This window comes from Melozone crissalis, unplaced genomic scaffold (genome assembly GCF_028551555.1).
Source record: "Melozone crissalis strain CALT ecotype California unplaced genomic scaffold, PUWL_Pcris_2 ptg000063l_1, whole genome shotgun sequence".
Taxonomy (NCBI): Eukaryota; Metazoa; Chordata; class Aves; order Passeriformes; family Passerellidae; genus Melozone; species Melozone crissalis.
Window position 1 is genome coordinate 5,681,117 of NW_026535841.1, and position 23,552 is coordinate 5,704,668.

General features: G+C 47.2%; 1 protein-coding gene across 3 annotated transcripts in view; it reads left to right on the plus strand.

Moving 5' to 3' along the window:
• Nucleotides 1-23,552, plus strand: part of TPCN1 (two pore segment channel 1) — a 228,889-nt gene that overhangs the window by 350 nt on the left and 204,987 nt on the right. For 2 of the 3 annotated variants that reach the window (XR_008483854.1, XM_054289011.1), the window contains exons 2-7: nt 16,473-16,597; nt 19,030-19,206; nt 20,064-20,177; nt 21,040-21,170; nt 22,345-22,433; nt 23,002-23,036. Coding sequence is in view for 2 of the 3 variants with exons in the window: in XM_054289011.1 (XP_054144986.1) it covers nt 16,473-16,597; nt 19,030-19,206; nt 20,064-20,177; nt 21,040-21,170; nt 22,345-22,433; nt 23,002-23,036 (671 nt within the window). In the remaining variant the exon portion in view is untranslated. Of the gene's footprint in view, nt 1-13,250; nt 13,822-16,472; nt 16,598-19,029; nt 19,207-20,063; nt 20,178-21,039; nt 21,171-22,344; nt 22,434-23,001; nt 23,037-23,552 lie in introns of those variants that run through there. The other variant, XM_054289012.1, reaches the window with a different exon arrangement.

The window sequence follows — 23,552 nt, forward strand, 5'->3', positions numbered from 1 at the left end:
GTATCAGCGGGTCCGGCTCGGTTTGTTGCTCACCCTGTGACACCACGGGAGCCGCTCGGGTCCTACCAGTGCTTTTTCTATCACACAGTTTTGTGGTTTCCCCCGTGACCTTAAGCCCTTTCCTGCGTGCTGTCCTTCCCTTGGCACCGTCCCACTGCACTTATCTCATGTCTTTTCCTAGCACCACAAACATCTGCGCCTTGTGAGGCTTGTTTTGTCTGTTTCTAGTTTACGTCCTGATTTTTACGAGAAGGGAAGTGTTGATAAATCCCTTCCACGTCTTTGTTGTGTTCTTACCAAAGAGCCTGGAGTACTTTTAGACAATATGTGCTGTTCAGTGGGGCACAGCCAGCCTGTGAGCACTGGCAGGGGGAAACAGCAGCCACCATCCCTCAGAAGCTTTGCTTTTCTCCTTTGTGTCTTCATTAAAACCCTCACCCTGCAGCAGATGTGTCTGAGTGTGTTCACACAGTTTCTGGTTGGTGTTACCCCTCGTGGATGGATCTGTGCAGTTTTGTCCAGCACATCCCCGTGACTTCCCATTGCAGGTGCACACACACAGGTCTTGTGATCCAGCCCTTGCTGCCACAGGCTGAACTTTTGGAACAAATGCTTTATTTCCTGGCCAGGCATCCCTTTTTTTCACATTATACCTCTGTGGCATACTGCCTCTGAGATTTAATACCTCAAGCATTCCTTATGGCTTCTCAACCCAGGAATTAATTTTGGATAATCAAGATTCTTCCTCCTCCCTCCTCCTCCTCTGCCACCCCACAATAGAGATCCCTGAATAAATTGCCCAGTTGACTTTCTTTGAGCTCTGTTTTATCCTTGCTTCATCCCATCTGTTTGTCTTTTAAAGTTTAGCCCTCTATTTTAAGTTAAATGGAAGAGAGATTTCTTCCTCCATCCACGGGTGTATTTATAGGATTCCTTGTGACTAATTTTAATCACTCTTCCCTCTTTTCTTTCCCTCGCCTCCCATCCCTTCAAAGAAGAAGTTGTGTGAGGCTTAACAATTGCTTGAAGCCAGCATGACTGTGTTAAAGCAGAGGCATGAGAATGAATGTATTAATAAATAAAGTTCTCCACATTGAAATACATGGAAGTTCTTTAGGGACCAATTTTGTGCTTCTTACAGGATCGCTGTGTGGTTTTTGAGAACTCATTTCCTGGCATCCTTCAAATGAAATGTCTCTTATTTGTATGTTTTAATCACTGTTAAAGTTGGATTTGCTGCAGAAATATAAAGCTTATGCTCTGGAAGCAATGGGGGATGATACAGAGCCTTCTGAAGTCAGGGTGGGATGAGGGATTAGGAGGGGAAAGTTGGCATCAACAACTTGAAAGGCACCTTTATCTCTGGGAAGCGGGAAGCTTAAATCAGGGAGGGAGCCCACTGACAGCAGCACTGGCAAAAGGAAGCTTGTTTAAAAACCAGCAGTGCAGCCCAGCTTTTGCTCTTTGCCTGCACAGAAAATCTGCTGTGAAATGCAGCAAAGTTGTGTCTCGTGGAGGCTGTGAGGAGTCAAATGTGTCCCCTCTGCTCTGCCTCCCCTTGGCTGCTGAGGGCTGAAATGGCATTAGCAGAACTGTGGGATGTCACCTCTTCAGCCAGAAGCTTTTATTTTCCAGGGAAAAAGTGTGAGAAGTGCTTCAAAGGGGAGAGAGAGCCTGCCAGGGTGAAGGTGAGGAGAGGATGGGGACAGGGAACATCAGGATCCTCTTTCCCTCTGGCTTTGCTTAAACTCTCATAATTGAATATTCAGCCAGAATTTGGAGGAGCAGCTCCCTCATTACTGTGCCTGGCCATCATCAACTCCAAGGGCTTCAATGGCAGGTTAAACAGAAAACTGTCACTGAGCTGTGTCCCCACAACAGGCAGTGAAGGACCCCCCATCCTCTTCCAGGTGACACCTGGGGAAAGACAGAGTGGCTGTAGCTGCCCCTTGTTCAATCACATGTTTGAGGCTGCTGATAATTAAATCTCACCCTTGCTTTGTGTTCCTGTGTGCACAAACCCCTCTGAATTGCAGTCCATTCTCCAGCCTGTCACAGCCATGTCACTGAGTGCTGTGTGCCTCTGGGCTTCAGTGGATCAGCTCTTGTGGTTTTTGAGGAACTTCTTGTGCTTTTAAATTAAAAAAACCCAAACCTATCCATGGTCTTGTTTTGTTCCAGTCAGGTCTTTGGATAATGAATTTGTAGTTGTGGATTCTTGGTGTTGATTGCCTGGAACTGGAGACAAGTTTCTGGGTTGAAATAAGTAAAACAGGGTTTTCTGAAAGCAAGCCTGTAGCAGATGTGAAAAGAAAGGACTGAAGTGAATTCCTTTCCAGACTTTACAGGAGAGTCCTCTCCTGGGTAAGTGGGTGTCTTGGGGTTAGAATAAAAGAGAGCTAAAGGAGGAAAATTGTGTGGAAAATTGCATTCTTAAAGAAAATGTCCAGCTGCAAAAATTAATCTCCCAAATCCTCCAGCTCTTAAGCATTTAATGAGAGAAAATACTTGCATGGGGAGGAATATTAAACTCTGCCTTGCTTGGCTTGTGCTGGGATACAGGGCTTCCAGGGAGCTCCCATCTGCAGCCACCACAAAGGGTCAGAATCCTGCAAAGTCGACAGGAATTCAGGCCACATCCAGAAAAATGTGCTCCCCGTGGTGCTGATGGTCTTCTGCCTGGGCTGGGTAATTTTTCTTTGCAGCTCCAGCAGCTGATGGAGACAGGGAGAAGCTCTTGCATCACCTGGATGCACAGTAATGAATGTGAGCTGCCCTTCCCCAGCTCATCTTATCTGAGCATCTCACACAAACTCCAGTTAAGCTCCCCAGCCCCTGCCTGAGGGCAGTGACTAATGGGAGTCTGAATTTCTATAGAAGGCAAGGAGGGAGATGTGAACCTGCCTTGGCCTTTCCCAAAATCCTGTCCTGAGAGTGATGAGAAGCTGCCAGGGTTTAGTGATTCCCCATCCCTCCTGAACTCCTGGGAAATGTTTGAACAGAGCTCTCAAAACACCTCCTAAGTGCAGTGTCTGTTTCCATCCACAAAGGCAGCCTGGATAGCCTTGAAACTCCAGGACAGTGTCTCTCCTTGAGCTGATGGGAGCTATAAACAATAAATGAGTGCACATTGATTTATCCTGTATTAGATCAGCTACGAGATTCTCCTTTGCCTCCTGCATGGAAATTGCTGGAGCCTCAAGTAGAGTTGCAGTGTGTTCAGAGCAGAAAGTACAGCTCAGAGTGTTGTACATGGAACAATGGGATATTGTCTGTTTTCTCACACAATGGGTGATGGCAGGGGGAAAGAAGTCATCTTTCAACTCTGGGTTTTTTACAAGAAAGCAACTGCATCTGCTCTTGAGGTAAAAATCTAATTATTAGGGAGGTGGGGGAGCAACTGCAACAGCCAAGAGTGATGTTTTCTAGAGGGATTGTTGGAAAATGGGAACTTGTAACGACTTTGAGTGAGGTGCAATCTCACTTTCTGCTGCCTGAAAAGTGAATTGTCAGGAAAGCCAGAGCCAGCCTGGCCTTTTGGGCAGGTGGATTATTTGGGGGGAAGGTGAATACATGCCTGGCACTGCCGGGGACGAGCAGGTGGCCCAGGGTGTGTGAAGAAAATGAGATTTCTCAGTTGGTGAGGGTGGAGGGGCTGCCCTGGAGTGCTGGGTGAGGAAAGCCCAGGGTGTTGGCAGAACAGTGTGTGCTGGAAGGGGCCCTCTGCCCTTGCCTTGGGACAGTTCCCTGGTGGGATGTGGGAAGGGGCTCTCAGCAAAGCTGTTCCTTTTGTAACTGGCTGCTGGACACTCAGGGGTGGTTCTGAACACAGAGTCTAATTACAGCATTAAAGGATGTTGTAGACACCAAACCTGTCTTTAAAAAAAATCCTTTACTAAGTCCCAGCTAGGCACCTAGGATTTGCAGCAGTTAATTTTTTATTTTTTTTTTGAGGCATGTGAATTACCTGGATTTGATGTGTTTGGTAGCCAATGCAACCTGAAGTGACAGAAATTTTTTGTGTGTTGGATCTGGTTCCAGAACACGTTTGTGTTGGCAGTGAGAGGGTTAAACCTGTCCATGTAGTCCACAGCTTCATCCCATCTGGTCATGGCATCATCTCAGAGAATCCTGGAATGGTTTGGGTTGGAGTGGCTTCAAAATTCATCCTGTTCCACCATCATGCCATGGGTGAGGTTTCCAGGTGTAACACAATTCCTGAAGGGCTGAGGAAGCAGAGAACAAACTCCTGAAACACGTTTCCCACCTTTGGGAAATGCTGCAACCACACAAACCTTAGGGACCTGTGCTGCTTGTGGAGGCGTTGTGGCTTTGCTGCCTTTGGAGGAAAAGAGGCATTTCAGGTAGATTTAATAAATCCTGCAGGATCTGTAGGTTTTGATCCTTGCGTGGAAGCAAGGGTTGTTCCAGAGGGGCTGAGGCACTGGGTCAGAAATGCTGCGGCTAATTAAGGTGAAGGAATGAAGGGGATGAGGGGACAAGCTTGCTTTGGACCTGGCAGATCCCAAGATTTCTTAAACAGCCTTTTGGATCATCTGGTGCCTTTCTTGGATGCTGTGCAGGATATTTCCTCACGTCATGGCCCCTGGTTCTACCAATTTGCCTTTAATTAGTTCCAGCAGCAGCAGCAGTGCTTGTGCTGCTGCCTTTAGAGGTGAAACATGGCCAGAGCACAGGACTGGGGGCTCCTTTTGGGGAGCAGCTCCTCCTTGCACCTAGGGTGAGTCAGGTAATGCCCCTGTGGGTCACAGTCTCACCTGGGAAGTGCTGATTGCACCTGGTGCAGGAGTGGACAGGCAGGCTTCATCCCTTTGTTAGGAGGAGGTGCTGTTTTGCATTGCTGTGCATGATTCATTTTTCTTAATATGCACCTGCTTAAAATTTATAGAGAGAGGAATTTTTTCCAAAGCACGAGTGGTGGTTTTGTGGTGGATTGTTGGTTCTGCCTCTGAAAGTCTCATTTCTCTGACCTAACAGCCTTGCATTCTGCAACTTCTGCCAGGGCTCCTCTAATCCTTTCCTGGCCTAGATGACTTAAAATGAATGTTTTAAGCAAGCAAAGCGAAGCAAAAACTGCCTCTGAGATGAGTGAGGGGTGAAAATCTTGGAAAGGGAAACGAACACCCAAAACATAAGGAGATTATTGTTTTCTCCTTCAGTACAATTCGTTTCCCTGGGTGATGAGCTCTGTAAGCTCAGAGGAAGGAGGGAAATGCTGCTTTTTGAGAAGATATTGGGGATCTTTTGCTATGGTGCTAGAAATAATGAAAAATATTTCTGCTCTGAACCTTCCTCTGGGATCTCACTTGTGCTGAGAATTCAGGTTTTAAGGCAGGGTTGTGCTTAAGCACTTGTGTAGAGCTGGTGCCTTTCTTTGATGAGAAAGAGCCCCGTGTTGCCCAAAGCTCAGCAGCATTTGTGTGGAGACATTCTCACCGTGGCTCTGTGGTGCCTGCAGGGGAAGAACCCCAAGCACAGTAAAGCACCAGGAGGTATCGAGGGCTGCAGTCATTGTGGGTATTTTTTCCAAGCCTTCCTTGTTTTCTGAGCTCTGCAGGAGAGTGGTTTGCACAATGCACACGTTGTGTGTCTCACAGTGGGATGCTCTGTCAAACAGAATCTCTGCACTGTTGACTCTTTCACGCAGAGAGAGAAAAAAAAAGAGAAAAAAAACCCAGTGATTTTTGTCTTGAATGCCCCATGCTGTTCAAATCTGAGCTGGTAACTGCATCTACAAGGTAGAGAAGACTTGGGGTAGTGTTCCATTATCCTGGAGTCAAATGGTTCTTTCTCCTTTGTCATCTCCTGCAGCACTGGGGATGGAGATCCCCTCACACTGTAAATCCAGGGGGGATCCTGCAGAATGGGGCAAGTACTCTGGAAGCTCCACACTCCCTGAAGATGGGAGTGATGACCTTGATGCTTTGAGGGAGGGAGCCCCTGCCCTTTGTGTGTCTCCTCTCCAGCACAACTCCCATCTTTTTTGGGCTTAGAGCAGAAAAGCAGGGTGTTTCCTCCCTGAGCTGACTGCTTTCATTGGAAAATGTGGGATAAAGCCATGTGTCGTGTCATCAGGGGGCTCTGCTTTTTTTTGAACAGGTGGTCCTGGAATTATAAAAGATGTTAAGGAGTTTGAAAGTGTTGGAGCTGCAATTTTCAACTGACAGCTTTCCAGCTCGAACCGGTCACTCCTCAGCCACCACAGCTGACTTGGAAACATTTGGCTCAGGAAGCGGAACAACAGTTGGAAACAAACAGTGATTAGTTTTTTCATGGCTTCCCAGGGAACGCAGCACTTTGTTCGTTTTCCCCCCTCATTTTGTGGTTCCTGTGGATTTTTAAGGCACTGTAGATGCAGGATGTTCACTTCAGCCAAGCCTGCGTACTGGCAGATTAAAATGAGCAAAGGCTGAGCACGCTGAGTTCACTCATCATAACCAATATGATGCTTCTCAGAACTTCCTTTGCCCTTGGTATCTTCACTGAGGAATCCTGCCTGCTGCCGTCAGCCCCCCTGCGTTGAAATCCCATTTTACCCATTTCAATGCTGTAAGAAGTGCTGTATAAACTAAACAGGAGCATCTGGGAAGTGGTTAGAGTTGTTGTTGATTGCCTTTTCCTCATTGCCTTCAGGGGATTTAGGCTTGAATTTGCTGGAAGTAGAATTTATGAGGCAGAACGCTCCATTTCTGATCCTTAAGCTGGGGAGAGTGTGGTGAATTTGATCGGGCTCTTCTGCTGCCTCCCGTGTCTCTGGCTTTTGATCTGCACCTCGCAGGGCTCTCCCTGTGTCTTTACCATAATTGCTTTTTGCATGTGGAGAAGAAGGCTGCTTTTCACATGGCTGCTTGCTTTCCGGGAGCTGCAGGAGCAGGGTTGGGGTTTGGGCCATCTGTGAGTGGTTCTGCAGGATGCTCGGGCACCTGTGCCTCACCTGGGGACACCAGAGGCGACCTGGTGTTGGTCACAGCAGCACCTTGGCCTTGGGGACAGATCCTGGGCATGGCAAGGGGACACTGCTGTGGTTTGAATCACACTGAGGGGGTTTGGAGCATCCAGTGCTGCTTTTTCTGGTGATGTCTGTTTGGAAGAAAAGGCTTTTCTTCTCCTGCTTGTGTGTGAGGGAAGAAAATTTAGGATGTTTGTGTCTGCACAGCTGTGTTAAACCCCCTGGTTCTGTGGGGCTGGACAGCTCAGCTGCACTTGTATTTCCCACCTAATGTGTGTGTGTTTCTGTATTGCCACTTGGGAATGCCTGTGGTTTGTTCCAGCTATCACTGTTTTTGCAGAGAGAGAGTGTTTTCATTATCCCCCACAGATCTGGGGAAGTTTATGGCACAAAAGCAAAGTGGATTTCACTAGAATGCACCAATATGCTCCTGGTCTTCATTAACCAAATGAAGAAATGCTTGTAGAATTAAGACATAAGGAATCAATCCTGGAAGTGGGAGCACTGAGGAAAATTTTGACATTTGGGTCAGGGGGGTGAAGTGACCAAGTCAAAGCCCTTTCTTTTCAAATACAAGGCTGGTGGCAGGACCTTGTCTCTAGTGGTTGTGAAGGAGAAGACTTAAACATTCAAATTTTTTTATACTTTGAGGCAACACAAATGCCTAGAAAACAAAAATGTTGGTGGAAGATTCAAAGCTGTTGGAGAGGCAGCACAAAGTCACAGTACCAACGTGCCTGGGCTGGCTAAAACAAAAGATAAACAGATATTTAGATAAATATATATCAAATGAAGGAATAGCACCTGGAGTGGAGGAAAGTCCTGAAGAGAATTGTGGCCAGCAGAGTTAAAGGTGCTCTAAAGGACTTGAGAAATAAAAAATCATATTAAATGATTCCAGCCTGTCAGGAGTTCAGGGTTTAACACTCCAACAGTGTTACAGGGAAGCTCAAAAAATACTGAATATATTCTATATTTGCTGAAAAGCCAGATGACACAGTCATTGTATGACCTATTCTTCCATCCCCACAGTAAATAGAGATTAAACAGCTGATTCTAAAGGCTGGCATTTAAAAATCAGCAGATGACTTTTGATTTCTGCAGCTGAGGCAGTCTGTACATTGCCACGAGAGTGACTTTCTTCCAGAAGGTGTTTTGCACCAGGCAGGAGATTTCAGGCCAGCCAAGATTTCCAGGCAAACAATGGGAAATCAGCAGCAGCTCTTCTAAAATCTGGATTCAAAGGACATTTTTTTGTGTGTGTGTAAGACTTTTAAGTCAAAGTTGTCCATTTTCTGAAGCTGTGGTTCTACGTGAGGGCTGTAGGACTTGAAGCAAGGACCAGTTGAGGGAAAATCAGCTGTTCAGCAGATGCCACATCAATGGTTTAACTCCTTCCTTCCTCTCCAGCCATTAAATGCAACCTCCAGTTGCTGCCAGCAGTGGTTTCCATAAATGTGCAGAAGCCTTTTTTCCTAATGGAGAACAGCTCCCCAGCTCTGGGGGCTGGGGTTTTCCCTGCTTTTCCCTGCTCCTTTACACGTGTCTTCCTCTGAGGTTGGCAGCTTCTCTTCCCTGTGTGAGGGACAAGGCAGAGGAGATGTGGCAGTGTTGTATTTCAAAGGAGTCAGTGTGGTGGAGTCGTGTTCTAACACTACAAAACACAATTACCTCCTCAGCATTGCTGCACCACAGCAAATAACTCTAATTGGTCTCAGCCCGTCATGGGAAGATGTTGAGAGTTTGTTATTTAACTTTTAAATTTATGTCATTTTCCTGCTATCCCTCTTTCTTCAGGGAAAAAAGGTCAGTAAGGCACATACCTTATTACTGCTTTCTTCATTCTAGTGCTGCTTTGGTGATGCTGGAGGTTTGTTACCCAAATTAATCCTGGTTTCTCCCAAAGCTTCCCCTCTGCTTCCCAGTGCAGAATTTGTGACTTCCCTGGGGAGCTGCTGGTGGCTGGAGCTGGCAGTCAGTCCTGGCAGCACACTGCTCTCCTTTAAAAGGCCAGATTGCAGCTTAATCAAACATCTTTCCAAGCTGCATCAGGGAAATCCAGAGGCTCTGCTTTGGAGAATTGAAATGAGGAACATGCTCTTAAACTGCTGACATTGTGTTGTTACTGGAGCCAAAGCAGATCTTTAATGTGTTAAAAGCAGGAGACTGGTTTCCCTTTTTGGAACAAAAAGAGGAAATTCCTTCATGTAACAGGATATGTTAAAGAAATGCTAGAGCTGAAGGGCTCTGATATTGTCTCTTTCCATTGCTTCCTCCAGAATTATGAATTAGAAATGTGTGTGTGTGTATTTCATGTCTGGCCTCTCTCTCTTTGCCTTAGGCAGAGCTGTCTCTCCTGTTTTTCCTTTTTGGTTCGGTTCAGCAAAACCTTAACTGCTTCCAATTGTTTTTTCCATTCATTAGTTGTTCCACAGAGCCCCTCAATGACTCAGATATTTAATTCCAGTTATGGTATGATTTTATCTCAGCGTGTGTGAAGCCTTTGTTGCCGTGATACGATCGGAGTGATGAGATTATGGAGCAGATTGGCTGCTGAAAGGATGGATAATGGGAGTTGTAGGTGATCCTTCTGTTGTGGCTTTGGCTTCTCCTTTCTGGTGCTGTTGAGGTTCATTTGTTGAGATAAGAAATAAAGGATATGAAACCAGCAGCAATTTGGCTTGACACAAGTGAGGTTCTTAATTATAGCTTCCTAATGCAAGCTTTCATTTTGTGGGACTTTTACTGAGTAAAAATGCTTTGGATTGGACTTGGCAGCTCTGTTAAGGCAGGAACTCCTGTGCTCCAGTTTTATTTTGAAGGAGTGCCTGCTTCCGGCTCTCCCTGTGATATTTCATGGACTCTCAGATGCAGGAGGATTTAATCCCACATCTGTCAGGAGGCAGCTTTGTGGAGCAGGGCTTAGACAGGGGGTGGTCTGCATCTGTCAGTTCATCTTCAGCTGCTGAAGTCTTGCTAACCTAATTATGGATTCCAGACATCCCAAAAAGGAGGGATCTGCCCCTCTGCCTCTTGCTGCTATGTATTCAGGAGTGAAAGTTGTCCCAGGATCAAACAGTTCCTGGCCAAAACTTCCCACATCATATTTCAAGGGGAAAAAAAAGCTGGAGTGACTCAGGGATGAGATCAGAGGAGAGCAGGTGTCCTGGGGAGATGAGGCAGTGAACTGCACAGATGAGCATCTCCAACCAACACAGCTTGGCTGCTGTACATGGGGAAAATTATCCTCATCCTCATTTTCCTGGAAGTTTTTAATTTTTTTTATCTTCCTTACAAATGTCTCTGTCCCCAGGAGGGTGGTGCAGGAAGTGGTGAATCACCACGACCCTTCTCCTGAGCCTCAGAGCAAAGGGTTAACTGGCTGTGCCTCACTCAGTGTCCCTGGATGGAGCCAGGCTTTCTGCTGGGGCTAAACCATTTCCTACCATGCTTTAGCTCTTCTGGCATGGTGCTCCTTTGTGCCCAGGGGGTTTTCCATGTGTGCAGTGCAGATGTGAGCAAGGATGCAGCGCTCCCCTAATTAAACAGCGCTGCCCATCAGCTGTCTGCCGTGCGAGGAGCACGACTGAGAAGAGGCAATGATATAGAAAATGTGGCTTACCATGCTGAGGGACATCTGCTCCTCCTTCTCGAGGATTCAGCTCCCTGCGGTGATGGAGGCAGGATGTGAGCTCGTGTTGCTGCATCCTCAAGTGGAGGACGGAGTCGCCTTTCACCGCTCACAGGAAGTGGCAACGTCCGTGTTTTTTAAAAAAACTTTCCTGTGTTAGATAGGAAGCTGAAGTGACTTTATTTGTTGAGCTTCACAGCAAGGGAGTGCTGTGAGAATACAGTAAGACAAAGAGCCCTGAGGCCTTTGCATGTGTTTCTGCTGTGCTGTTGTCTCCAAGGAAGAGCATGACTCAGTTATGCTGGCTCGGAATATTCTGAAGTAGATTATTTCTCCTGTAGCAGAAGGGCTTGGCACTGCTCTCTGTTGGAGATGCCCTTTTTTCCTAGGCAACAAACTGACGGCAAATTGTTTAGACTTCCCCATGGCTGTTCTCTTCCTTCCCACAATGAACCAGGACAGGCACTGAGATGTTTTGGGCAGCGGGGACCAGCCCTGCGATGCTCCCGTTGGCACGGCGCTGAGCTGGCAATCAGGCAGAGATTTCCCTGTCTGTCTGTCTGTCTGTCTGTCTCACCTCTGAGATGTGTGGCCAAGTGCCAGACCAGCTGTGCTTTCCAGGCAGTTTTTTTTCCTCCGGGGTAGGTGAGCCTGGCCTTGAAGAGACAAGCCCATGTGTGTTCGTGCCTCAGTGCTTGCAAGGAGCAGTTTCTTATCAGCCTCCTTGGAGGAGAGAGGGAAGATAAATCCTCTGGAGGTGAAGCTGCATGGCCTGTGAGCCATTGGGAGGGAAAATGCCATCATTGGTGCTGGGACAACTCCAATACTTGACTAAAATCTTGGCTTTGGGACTGAAGATACCTGCACAGATTGTGTGGGGAAGGGTAGGCATCTACCTTGCTTCCATGATTTTTAATGGATTTGCACCTTCTGTAGTGAGTGTTCAGCTGATGAGAGCTTTCCAGGAGAGAGGAATGCTTGTGGAATGCTGTCCTTCTCCTTGTCCATCCTCACCACAGCCTCAGGGAGCAGTGGGGCTGAGAGAGCCAGAAACCTCAGCCAGCACAGGGCTCCTGGGTGTGAGCTCAGGAGATCCAGGAGCACCAAGAGAACCTTTGATCCTGCTGGGATCTGCCTTCTTCCTTGGGCTCATGTTCAGTGCTGTGGGATTCCTGGTTATGTTTGTTCTAAACCAAAAGCTTGGGCTCTGTGACTGAGTTTGGGAATTACAGATCCAGTGAAGATGGAGAAATAGAGAAGGTTATGGCAGTGAGGAATGCAAAGCCTGAAAAAAATTACTCCAACTGAATGGTAGAATGGTAAAATCATGGAATGTTTTGGATTGGAAGGAAAAGACACATTTTTGGAGAACAGGTTGCTCCCAGCTCCATCCAGCCCTGAGCACACCGGTGACTGGAGGTGCCCAGCCCACGTGCCTGGACAGTTTGACCTTTCCCCCATGCAGGAAGTGATGCTTTCCTTCCTCTTCCCTCTTTTGATGGATCAGGGACCTTGCAAGGCCACGTGGATGAAGATGTGTCTGTCTCCAAAGCTGTGTGTCCTTGGCATTTCTGGTTTTGCCTGTCAAGAGAAACATTACTCACACATGGAACTCACTGGAGCAACTTGCATATTGCATCTTACACTGAGTCCACACGTGATGCATGAACAGTGTGAATGACAGAATAAGGATATTTTTTGCTGATTTAAGTCACTTCTGCCTTCATATGTTTGCAGTGTTCTGTCATCACAGATGTACTTGCTAAAATAGCAATATCTGGGCAAGATGGAGACTTATCATCCAAACCATCCTCAAGCATTTAGGAGAGAGCCCTGGGAAGTCCAGTGAAGGCTTTGGAGGCAGGCAGTGAGCCAGTAAGGGAATTTCAGTCTGTTTCAGTGCAAGGCCATAGAAAGTGTGTGCTGGCTGGCAGGCAGAACATCTGGCGAGCTGGCTAATGAGAGCCAGGCTGGGGGAGCTCCAAGGCAAATGGAAGAGCTGCCCTGCAGGGCTGGTTTATAACTCTCTGAATTTGTAAGAGGTTACCAGTTTGTTGGAATTTTGAAAAAATTACTATTTATTTGAAGAAGTGCAGGCATCAAAAACCAGGAATTCCAGAGTGACTTGAGTTTGATGTATAATAGCTGCCTGGGAAGGGTGATTTATCCCAGCCTCCTGTGGATGTTTTCTGTCCCTTATTCTCCTCTCAGCTCTGCCCTGGAGATCCCCCATGGCTGCATGAGCTCCTCCGAATGAGAGGAGTTTGTTTGCTCTCGGCCCAAGGAGAGTTTTTCCTTCCCCTAAGCAGGGAATTTGTTTTGCAGAGGGAGAGGTTTGGGCTCTGGAAAGTTTATGCTCCTTGTCTTTCTTCCTTGTTTTTTTGTTTTTTATTGTAATGATGACATATGGAAACTATTTACACAGGAGCATGCTCGGCTGCACTGAATGGAAATGCTGGAGTCCCGGCAGTCTCGTTCTGGATGCCTTGTGTAAGCAGCCAGCTGGTTTTGCTTTTCCTTTTTTCTTTTTTTTTTTTCTCTTCCCCCCCCCCCCTCTTTTCATTTTTCCCCTCCCTCCCTGCCTCTCTCTGTTTTCAGGGAACGCCTGGGATAAGTTACACAAGTGTAAGGAAGGAAGCTTTGCCATCTGTGACCGGCTCACTTCTCCTCCTTTGGCGTGCCCCTCACGCCGCAAACTTCACCAAATATCTTGTTTTCTTTTTCGTGCTGGAGATCCCTCGCTGTGCCTGCTCAGCACTTCCACTCCTCTCCCCGTTAGCTCATCGTGAGCAACTTGTGCTAAATGCCAAAACACGAGAGCGCAGCACATTCGCCAGCACCACGCTTGTGCCTGGCAGCTCCTCGTCCTGCAGCTCAACCTTCCCAAACCTCACCCCGGGAAACACCCAGGCAAAGGATCTCACTCCTCATCCTGCAGCTCGACCTTCCCAAAATCTCACCCAGGGAAAGGATCTCTCACGGAGCTCTTCCTCAGAGGGGAGGAGGGGAGAAGGCGCTCGCTTCTGCAGGCAGCAGAGCAGGATCTCTTGTGCGGAGCTTTGCCCCGAGGAGCAGCTGTGGGAAGGAAGGGGAGGCAGGAGCGGCGGGCTGCGAGCACCAGGGGCTGCCATGCAGTGGAGGGAGCTGCCTGCCATCTACCTCGAGGATCCCGGGAGCCCCGTGCAGAGATCCTCCTATCTCATTGAGCTCCATACTGATGGTAAACGCCGTCGGGGATGTGGTGCAGCACGAGCGGAGCCGAGCTTGCATTAGTCTGTGTCATTGTTATCATGGGAGCAGCTGAGGAAATTAGCTCGCTGGAGGGCTGCCAAGCACACAGTCAGAGGGCTGCTCTTGGAATTTATTATTATTTTTATTATTATTTATCACCCAGATGATGCCGTTGCCTCAGGGATGCTACATCAACCTTCTGGTACCTGATGGGGATGGAGCTGATCCACAAAATGCAGCTCCCCACCAGAACACTCGAGTGCCTGTGCTGTTGTCTGTGCCTGCTTTAGACAGCAGGAAAGCATCTTGATTTCTAGAGCTGTTTTTTGGTTCTGATTTGCATCTCTTGAGTGCTGTTTTGTATTTGCAACCTTGGTCTCAGAGCTGGGACAGCTCTCCTGTGGGAAGCACAGAGCAGGGTCCTGTCCTGGGTTTTGCTGGAGTGTGTCTTTTCCTTGTGTCATTCCTTTCCAGAGAGGTTAATTTTTGCAAAAGAGCTGCTTCAGGGTTAAAGGCGATTTTGGCATCTTTGTCAGGGTTAAAGGTGATTTTGGTATCTTTGTCAGGGTTAAAGGTGATTTTGGCATCTTTGGGCAGGGTCCAGTGTGTTGGTGTTCAGGTTACTGCTACAAACCTTTGCTGTTTTGGTCACAGTGTGTTTTGATCCTCGTAAATTTTGTATATTCTGCAATGTAAAGTCCAGGTTCTGATGAAGATATGCTCCTCCTGTAACTATTAAGCATCAAATGCAAAAAGGTTTTGCTTTCAGGCTGCAGTTTGAGGGAGTCTGTCTTTTTGAGACACATCCCCAGCAAAAGCTTTATAAATAATAACATTTAAGAACTTTTTAGAGCTTGCAATATAACGCTTCTGATTTTTGCATATGGCTGTCATCTCTTAGTTAAAAAGCAGACAAACCAGAAGGCTGCCATTCCAGCTCCGTGGATAAATAAAAACTCCATCATTCAGGTTTTTTTTTTTTTCCAAGAGCTGTGCTAAATCAAGGGCTGTGGGGGAGGAACCGGCCTCATTCAAACATTTGTCCAGATTTTGAGTGGTATTTTAAGGGTGTGGGGGAAGCAGGGAAGAGAAACAGGCTTCGTGCTGCAGAATGCTCAGCAACCTGAGTGTGCAATCTGGAAGGTCTTCACAAACCCCAGAGAAATGTTATCTTAATTTGATTTGGGGGTGGAAGAGGCAGCTGTGGCTGTGCACTGGTGAAGGGGCTCTGATTTCTTCCCACTCCCTGCCTCTGCCAGCAGCACATGGTGCCATTTCTCTTGGCGGGTGCAGAGTTTTTGGCATGGGCTCCCTCTCCACTCCAGAGGGTGTTCTGGAGAGACTGAATCAGTAATTCATGCAGGATTATTTTGTCACAGCAAATCTTCAGCAGGCTGTCATGAGAGGGGAAGAGAACCTCGTGGTGCTTTTTGCCCACTCTCAGATAACAACTTTGAACACAGAGGGAACGAGCTGCCACACCACAGCTCCTGTGCTCATAAAAAAAAAGGGGGAAATCAGCACTGCTGTGCTGGCAAGCTCAATTTTACATGTACCCACTTTGGGAACATGAGGCACTGGAGGAGGGAAGTCTCTTCTGAGAGCAGGAACAACCATGTGATGTGGGAAATGTCTGAAACTCTGAAGAACTGAGAGTATGGCTGGCTCCACCACAGGCCCTAAGCAAGTATCACTGCTGGGGGTTCTCTGCTCAGTATTCTTTGTCAAAGGCAAAATAAAACCCCCAGTCCCAGAAGAAGAAACCAAGTGACATTCCCTTTTTGTAGAGTAATTGTCTTCTTGCTTAGTTTTCATCTGTCTTAATAGCACTGAGGCTGCAGAATGCAAAAATGGCAATTATTTTGGAGTTTACATACATGCCCTGTATAACTCTCCTGTGGGAAGGGCACTGTGTATGTGCAGCTCTTCTTGAGAGTTGCTGTTTTGCAATTTAATTGTTTTGGGGTATTTTTAAACAAAATCTTTATTTACAAAATCTGGTTCACATGTTCAATGTGGTATTGTTCTGTAGTTCTTTGCTGGTGAGAAGGACAGGCGCTCAGAAATGTCAGAATTAATGTGTGCAGTGTGAACAGAAAATTCATCTTGTGGTTTGTTTGCATCAGAGGGGTGTCAGTACTCATCAGCACCTCAGAGTGTTGATGTGTTATTTAGTGAAGTGCTGGGAGAAACGGGGCTTTCTGCTCAAAATACTGACAGCTTCTTCCTCACTTTGGTGCCCCATGGCAGGGGCAGTGCTGTGTCCATCCTTCCATGGCCTCTGCTCCAGGGACATTGCAAAAGCTTCCTGCTCCTTCAGCAAACGCTCTTCTCCATCCTGGGAGGCTGGTGGCTGTTACCTGCCTGCTTGTAGATTGTGCTGCTGATAGCAAGCTTCAGGCATGACAGCACACCCCTCTGAGCCAGGAGAGCTGCTTGCTGCACTGAGTAGGAAGCTGTCTCTTCCGACGATCTTCCGGGAGCATCCCCGTGTGCAAGTGCTGCCTTTGAGCGTCTCTTGAAAGCTCCTACCTGCCAAGAGTCGATTTGTCAGCGTGCAGCTGCCACTTCCCAGCTGCTGTGGCTGCCTGTGATCCCAGAGCCTGCTGCTGATGGCTGATCTCTGTTTCTCTGCTGCAGATGGAGGCAGCTACGACGTGGTCAGCGATGCCTCCAGCCCCGCGGCCAGGGAGTGCTGCGCCCAGCAGGGCTCTGCCCGCCACAACTGGGAGATGAACTACCAAGAGGCAGCCATCTACCTCCAGGTGAGCCCTGCTGCGTGGGGGGACAGTGCTCTGCAGGAGATACGCTGGTTCTTGGCCATGGGAAACAAACAGCTTCTGTGCTGGGGCTGAAAATTCAGTGCCTTGCCAAGGATTCTGCTTCGGGAGTGGGGCGGTGCTGGGGGCACCTCCAGGTAAGCTTTGGAAGTCATTTGGGGCAGCCAACAACAAAATACCCAATCCTATCCCAAGGGCTGTGCTGGCTGGGGGTTCAGCACGTGCACGGTTCTGCCACCTTGGCATGGAGGTTTCTGCAGCTGGTCACAGATTGTCATTTCAGTTGGTCACAGATTGTCATTTCTGCAGTCACTCCAGGGGGAATGGTCAGTGCTCTCCTGTTCTGGAAGTGCAGGTCCCAACCTGCCTAGGCCATGGGGTGGCCCAGTTAGTGTCAGTCAAGTCCTGCAGGTCGTGTGAGGCACAAGAGAAAGCAGAGGTCTTGATTTCTACAGGATTAAAGGATGCTGGGGTTAGGATCAGCCCAGAAGTGAAATTTATAATATTTAAAACAATGAAGAATCAAACCCCACCCATGCTTCAGTTAGCAGAAACACCATCCTTACTGCAACAAAGGGTTTGCTTTTTTAAGGTTGCTGTGCATCTGGTGTGAGGAATTAGCCCCCAAAATTGAGCTTCTCCCTGAGCTGTCCAGTCTGAAGTGATTGCTGGTTCCATTACTGTCCATCCTTCCTTCTCTTCCTTCCCTTTCAAAGCTCTGGGGTGCTTTGGACCCAGCAGGTTGTTTTTTTTTGTTTAACCCACTTCAAGGTGATAAAAACCATTTGTTCCTCTGTGCTCTGACCCCGCTGGACTGAGAAATCTCACTTCTCAGATATTTTAAACCAGTGTAGGCTGGACCTTGACAACACTTGAGCTCCGTGGTATGCTGGAGCAGCCCTGACAATGGCAAGGTGGCTTCAGCCTCCATCCCAGGCTTTTGTTTAAACTCCTGATTATTGGAGCAGCTCTGCAAAGGGTCATTGAGCTGTGCAGCTCTGACGGTAATGGGCACAGCAGGCCTGGCCCTTCAGATGGGGATGATTGCTGCTGCTGCCTTCACCAATGGCCACGGTGACGCTGTCCTTGAAATGAGGTAGAATCAGTTAAAGAGAGTTCTGTGAGCAGTGGCTGCAGGCAAGTGTTGGGTCTGGATAGGAGGGCTTTGCTGTCCAGGCACGTTTGGAATTGCTTGGCTCCCAGGAGGCAGGATTTAGGCTGTTTGTCATTCCACAAGTGTGTCCTGCCACGGTGGATGGAAAGGACCCTGCTGATCTCAGCCTGGGCTCTGTGCAGGGCTGGCTCTGTCCTGCTCCAGCCCAGCTCTCTGACCCAGCAGTGTTTGTTCTGAACCCCAGTGTGAGCTGGATCCAGTGAGACACAGTGGGAACCCTCTCATGAGTGAGTCTGTAGAATGCTTCCCTTCCTAAAGGAGAGTTCCCTGACCTCGTTATCCTTTTGCAATCACAGCTATTCTGCTTTGATAGTAATAGCTTGGCTGTCCTTGCAGTAATTGCCTGCCTGGGAAGATGTTAATTTAAACAAAACCTCACCACTTCTTGTGCATCTGTGTGGCCCTGCTGGGGAAAAGTGATCTCTTATGACAGTTCCCAAGAGGCAGCAAGTTTCCTGTTAGTGACAAAAACTCCTTTGCCAGAGCTGTTGACTAGAGAAAAAGAAGCTGTTGGGTGGTTCTGATGAAAACCCTCTAAAATCTCCCCAAACTAAGTTTCATTCTAGGGGTAAAAATAGTCACGATGTAGCTGTTTGAAAATCAGTTGTAGGCAAAGTGTTAAGATGGAGTATCTGACCTTTTAATGTTAATTAAGCTTTCTAGTTAAGAGGGAGTGACAAATCAGCATAGAGACTTGTTAATTTTGCATAGAGCCTGTCTTACATTCCTGAAGCAGAAAACACTGTGTGTGCTCCAATGTTTTCTCCCAGACATTTTGCAAGGCCAAGATAAGGAAGAACAACTGTCAGCCAGGTGCCCTGGAGCTTATCTGGGTGTTTTCGTGTTCTGTCCTGGAGAAGTTTAATCAAATAAGTCTGTAAACATGGGGAAGTAGTTGCAAGTAAATGAAGTGCTGTGTTTGTGTTGGGATGTTGGCTGAAGTTTCTTTGCCTGCCTTTACAAACTCTCCCAGCTCTCTGCCTCATTGTGAAAAGCCTCAGGGGTTTCTGAAGCAGGAGTTTGTGGGTATTAAAGAGTTTCATTACTGAAATGTGGTTATGAGCAGAAGGGGATGTCCCGTGTGTGTAGAGTCCATTCCTCAATAAACACATCAACAACAGGCGGTAAATGGGAGTAGTCTGTTGGGAATTGTATCTAATCCCTATAAAAATCTGCATTCTTCACTCTTTTATAGCACCAAGAGTCACTAATGCCGTTCCCTCCTTTATTCCTGCTGCCCTAGGAAGGAGAAAATAACGACAAGTTCTTCACCCACCCCAAAAATGCCAAAGCACTCGCTGCCTACCTCTTTGCACACAACCACCTTTTCTACCTGATGGAGCTGAGCACGGCCCTGCTGCTGCTGCTGCTGTCCCTGTGCGAGGCCCCAGCGGTCCCCATGCTCCGCCTGGGCATCTTTGTGAGTACCTGGCCCTCTGCAGCCTGGGGAAGAGGAAAATGGTGGCCAAACAGAGAGGAAGGAGGAGGCAGTAACAGGAAAAAATCCACCTGGTTTGTTCTGTAAATGGTTGACAGCAGATAGGCCAGACAGCAAAAGTTCCTTTTTCCGTCTGATCTAGGCAGACCACAATGAAAGTGATGCTCATTTCGTGTTATCAATTTGTGCAGTTCTTCATTTGGTAACAGAAATTGGTGGGTTTTTCCTTTTTCATGAGATAACTCAGCAGTCTGTGGGCTTTGATGGGGTGGTTTCAAAGCTGTTGTCAGGGCTGGTGTCATTACCCCAGCACCACCACTGGTTCCTAGAACACAGATCAGGACCTTCCTTGTGATTGTCCAGAATTCTAATTCAAAGAAAAACCCTTCTCTGTATAAACTCTCCCTGCCCAGAAGCTCTCCTTCTGTGTTCCACTAAAAAAAATTACAGTCTCCATCTTTTTTCAAAGTGTTTCTGCTCAAGTTATTGATACATTTGAAACAAAAGGCTAAGATATCAATAAGTTTTTTCCTGTGTTGCTCAAGCCCAGAAGGGACATAGAATTCAGGAATTTCTGACCTGGTACTGCTTAGAGAAAAACTGCCTGGGCTTTAATAAAAGCACAAAGCAGTAGATATAGAAATTTTGAAATAGATATAGAATAGATATAGAAATTTTGAAAAACACTGCTATGTTAGCTGTAAAAAAGTGGCTAGGGGTTTCCCTGCATGCCACAAAGCAATGCTCAGACTGCTGTCAAAGCAGCTGACTTGGAAAAGGAGGGGCAGGAGTGTGGCCTGTGCTGTGCTGCTGTGCTCACCAAACCTGTGCTGCGGCAGGTCCACGCTACCCTGGAGCTGTTCGCGTTAATCGTGGTCGTCTTTGAGCTCTCCATGAAGATGAGGTGGCTGGGCTTCCAAACCTTTATCAGGCACAAAAGGACTATGGTCAAGGTGAGTTTTCTGCTTGATTGTCAAGGTTTCTCCTTTAGAACCTCCAAGAACCAAAGAGCCAGATGCAATCTTGGCCTGCACTGCAGCAGGGTGATGTAGCTGCTGTGTCCCAGCTGCCGGATGATTCATGTGAGATCCCTCAGGTCTCAGAATCTCTGCTGCTCACAGTGACCCCAAAATACATTAGAAAGTCTAAAAAGGAGTCAGAACTCTTCTGTTCTCATTCTCAAAGTTGTTTATTGTGTCTTACCTATAAAATTCTTTCTCTGGTCTGCCGAGGTCCATTCAGCAGGTCAGACAGAGGCACTCTGCCTGCCCCTGGGGTGGTGCTATCTTTTTATACTAAAAACTACATGTACATTATTTACCATAACTTCCCACTACCTATCACATATGTTTGACAGTGAGCTTCTACTCTAAACCAATCCAAAAGTGCCAGCATCACCCAGAAGATGGAGGCTCGGAAGAAGGAAAAAGGACAAAGCACGCCCAAATTCCTCTAGGAAGAAAAAGGAGAAAGGACAAGGCACACCCAAATCTTGGGACCCCAAGGCCCCATTCTAAAAACCTCAAAAATCTATTTTTTCACCCTGTGACAGACTATTATTCTACTTAAACTCTCTTGACTTGTAATTCTTCATATAAAAGTGGTAATTTTGCTCCATGGGTTAAGATCAAAGGCACAGGGGTCTGGGGCTCTGTGCCAAGGTCTCTGAGCCCCCCGGGCAGGGGCTCGAGTCCTCCAAGGGCAGCCAGAGGAATTTCCTGGGTTCCAACACTCAGGGACACCTCCCATCCTTCAGATGTGCAGATGAACAGGTGTTGAGGCCGAGCTTTGCCTGTGATCCCCCCTTTCTTGCAGACGTGTGTGCTGTTGGTGCAGTTCATCGAGGCCATCGTGGTGCTGGTGCGCCAGACGTCGCACGTGCGCATCACCCGCGCCCTGCGCTGCATCTTCCTCGTGGACTGCCGCTACTGTGGGGCTGTCAGAAGGTGATGCTGGGCTCTGCCCTCGCTCCTGGGGCTGGGCTGGAGGGAAAGCACTCAGATCTTGGAGTTGGGCATGGGTTTTGGGTCTTCAAAGAGATGAGAGATGTTGTTGGTTGTTGTAAAGTTGTTTATTGCGTGAATACGTCAGTCTCGAAGAGTTCAGAGTATTGAGGTCTGTGCTAAAGCTTCCTGGCATGGAGTCCTGATGTTCTGAGCAGCAGCTAGCAGCTACTATCCCTCTTTTCCTTCTCCTTTGCACCCCAATACAGATGGTTTTTATTCATAAATCATCCAATGAGCTAAAAACATGATTTTAAAGCATTCTTCCTATCTGAGCTTGATTCTAACGTGTGAAAGTAGTGTCAGTTCTTACCCAAAATCTACACATGTAGTTTTGTCTGTTCATGCAAATAGTTCTGTCTGTTCTATCCAGAAATGCAAGCAATGTTCTGTTTTCATTATGCCTAGCACTAAGTTAATTTTGTGAAAGGTAACACTACTGAACTTTAAACTAGACTTTAGGGCTTTTACTAGTTAACACAGTTTCTTAAGACACTTAAAATATATTTCTACTTACTTAAAACTAAAGCTTACACTTTTACTTCATGTCAGTGTGGCTTAATATATTTCATTTTCTCTAAAGGTTCCAATTTAATCCCTGCATTCCTTTCTCTCTCTGAGGGACTCAGAGAGGCTTCTGTTTCATGCATTCCAACAAAATCCTGCAAACATCCCAGGAAAGTCAGTGTCTTTCACTGGCATTTGTGTTGGAGATGGTTCCACTGTGAGCTAAGTGTGGATGTGCTGGTGGTGCACAGGGCTTGGGTGTATAAACCAGCTCAGAGAGACCAGCACAGGGTGTGGCTGCCCTGCCCTGCTCCTGGGCTTGCCTGGAAACTGCACAGTGAATCAGGGCTGGTCCTCAGTCTGCAGAAGGAGAGCTGACAACATGACATTAGTGTTGTTTGCAGTACCTGAGAGCTGACTGCAAAGGACAGATGGGTAGCTTGGAAATTATCCTAATTTAGCAAGCTTTCTACTTTTAATCTTTGGAGGGAGTGGGAAGGGAGCCCTCAAGTGTGGGGGGGTGGTGTGGTGGGTTATTTTCTTTCCCCTGACAATCTGGAGGAGTAAATGTGCAAATTTTAATTTATTAATGTTTTCTCTTATTTTTCAGAAATCTGCGACAGATCTTCCAGTCCCTCCCACCATTTATTGACATCCTTCTCCTCCTGCTTTTCTTCATGGTGATTTTTGCTATTCTGGGTGAGTTGTATTATGGGTGGAGAAGTGATGCTCTTAACCAGTGATTGTCCAAAAGCAACATGAACAGCCTGGATGAATAGAAATCTGATCAGATCCAAAATGTTGCCAGGATTATCCATTTATCCCATTTCATCTCTAGTTGTCCGGAAGGCAGAGTTAAAACATCCTAAAAATCTGAAAGCTGGGTATTTAATTTTGAGACAAAAGCCCTTTTGACCTCTTCCAGAGCACAGTTTTCAAGCTCTGCTTCCACCAGCTCTTCCTCAGTGATAACACTTTATTCTGCATCCCCACAAATGCATGTGTCTGGAGTGTGACTGCTACAGCCCAAACCATCCCCAGAAAGTTTATTTTCCAAAAGGAGCAGGGAAATGCCAATGACATCTATTGGCAAATCTCTGTGGAGAAAGTCTTCCAGATACTCCCATCCTCAGGGTGTCAGAGAGGATTTGCTGTTAATGGGACCGTCCCTTTGGGAGCTGCTTCACTGCTCAACATTGAACTGACTTTATTTTTGTTTGTTCTTTCTCCTTTCTCTCTTCCTCTGTTTTCTCTGCTGCCTCTTTAGGTTTTTACTTGTTTTCTCCTAACCACTCAGATCCAGTGAGTATCTTGATTTTTTTCATTAAGAATTCAGCATTACAGTGCAGTCATGGTTTATTCCATGTGAGATCAAGCACTGGCTGCTCCTGGCAGTGCCACCCTGCTTTACCCTCTGTAGGGAGGAAGACTGTGGAAGGAACTTCCTCCAAGAGAGGATGTCCCAAAGGGAGCATTCTCAGAGTTGTTCCTTGTTCTTGGTGCCTTCATTCAGCCAGAAGAGCCACCTGCCACTGTCCCCAGGGGAGGAGGTGTCTGGGGCAAAGCTCAGCCACTTCCACTGCTGTGGTCAGAGTCCAGCAGCCACTGGTTCCTGCTGCTGCCTGGGAAAAAATACTTATAAAAATGTGCTTTTGGTTTAATCCTTCACACACCATTTCTCAGGGAAATTTAAAAGTGCTGAAGCACTTTTCCCTATGGAAGGCATCAGGGAATTGTGGGTGTGCCTGAATCCAAAGGGGTGGGGGGACTGGTTGTTTCTTTGAACAAAATGTCCCTGTGAGTTCCTGCTTGCATTTT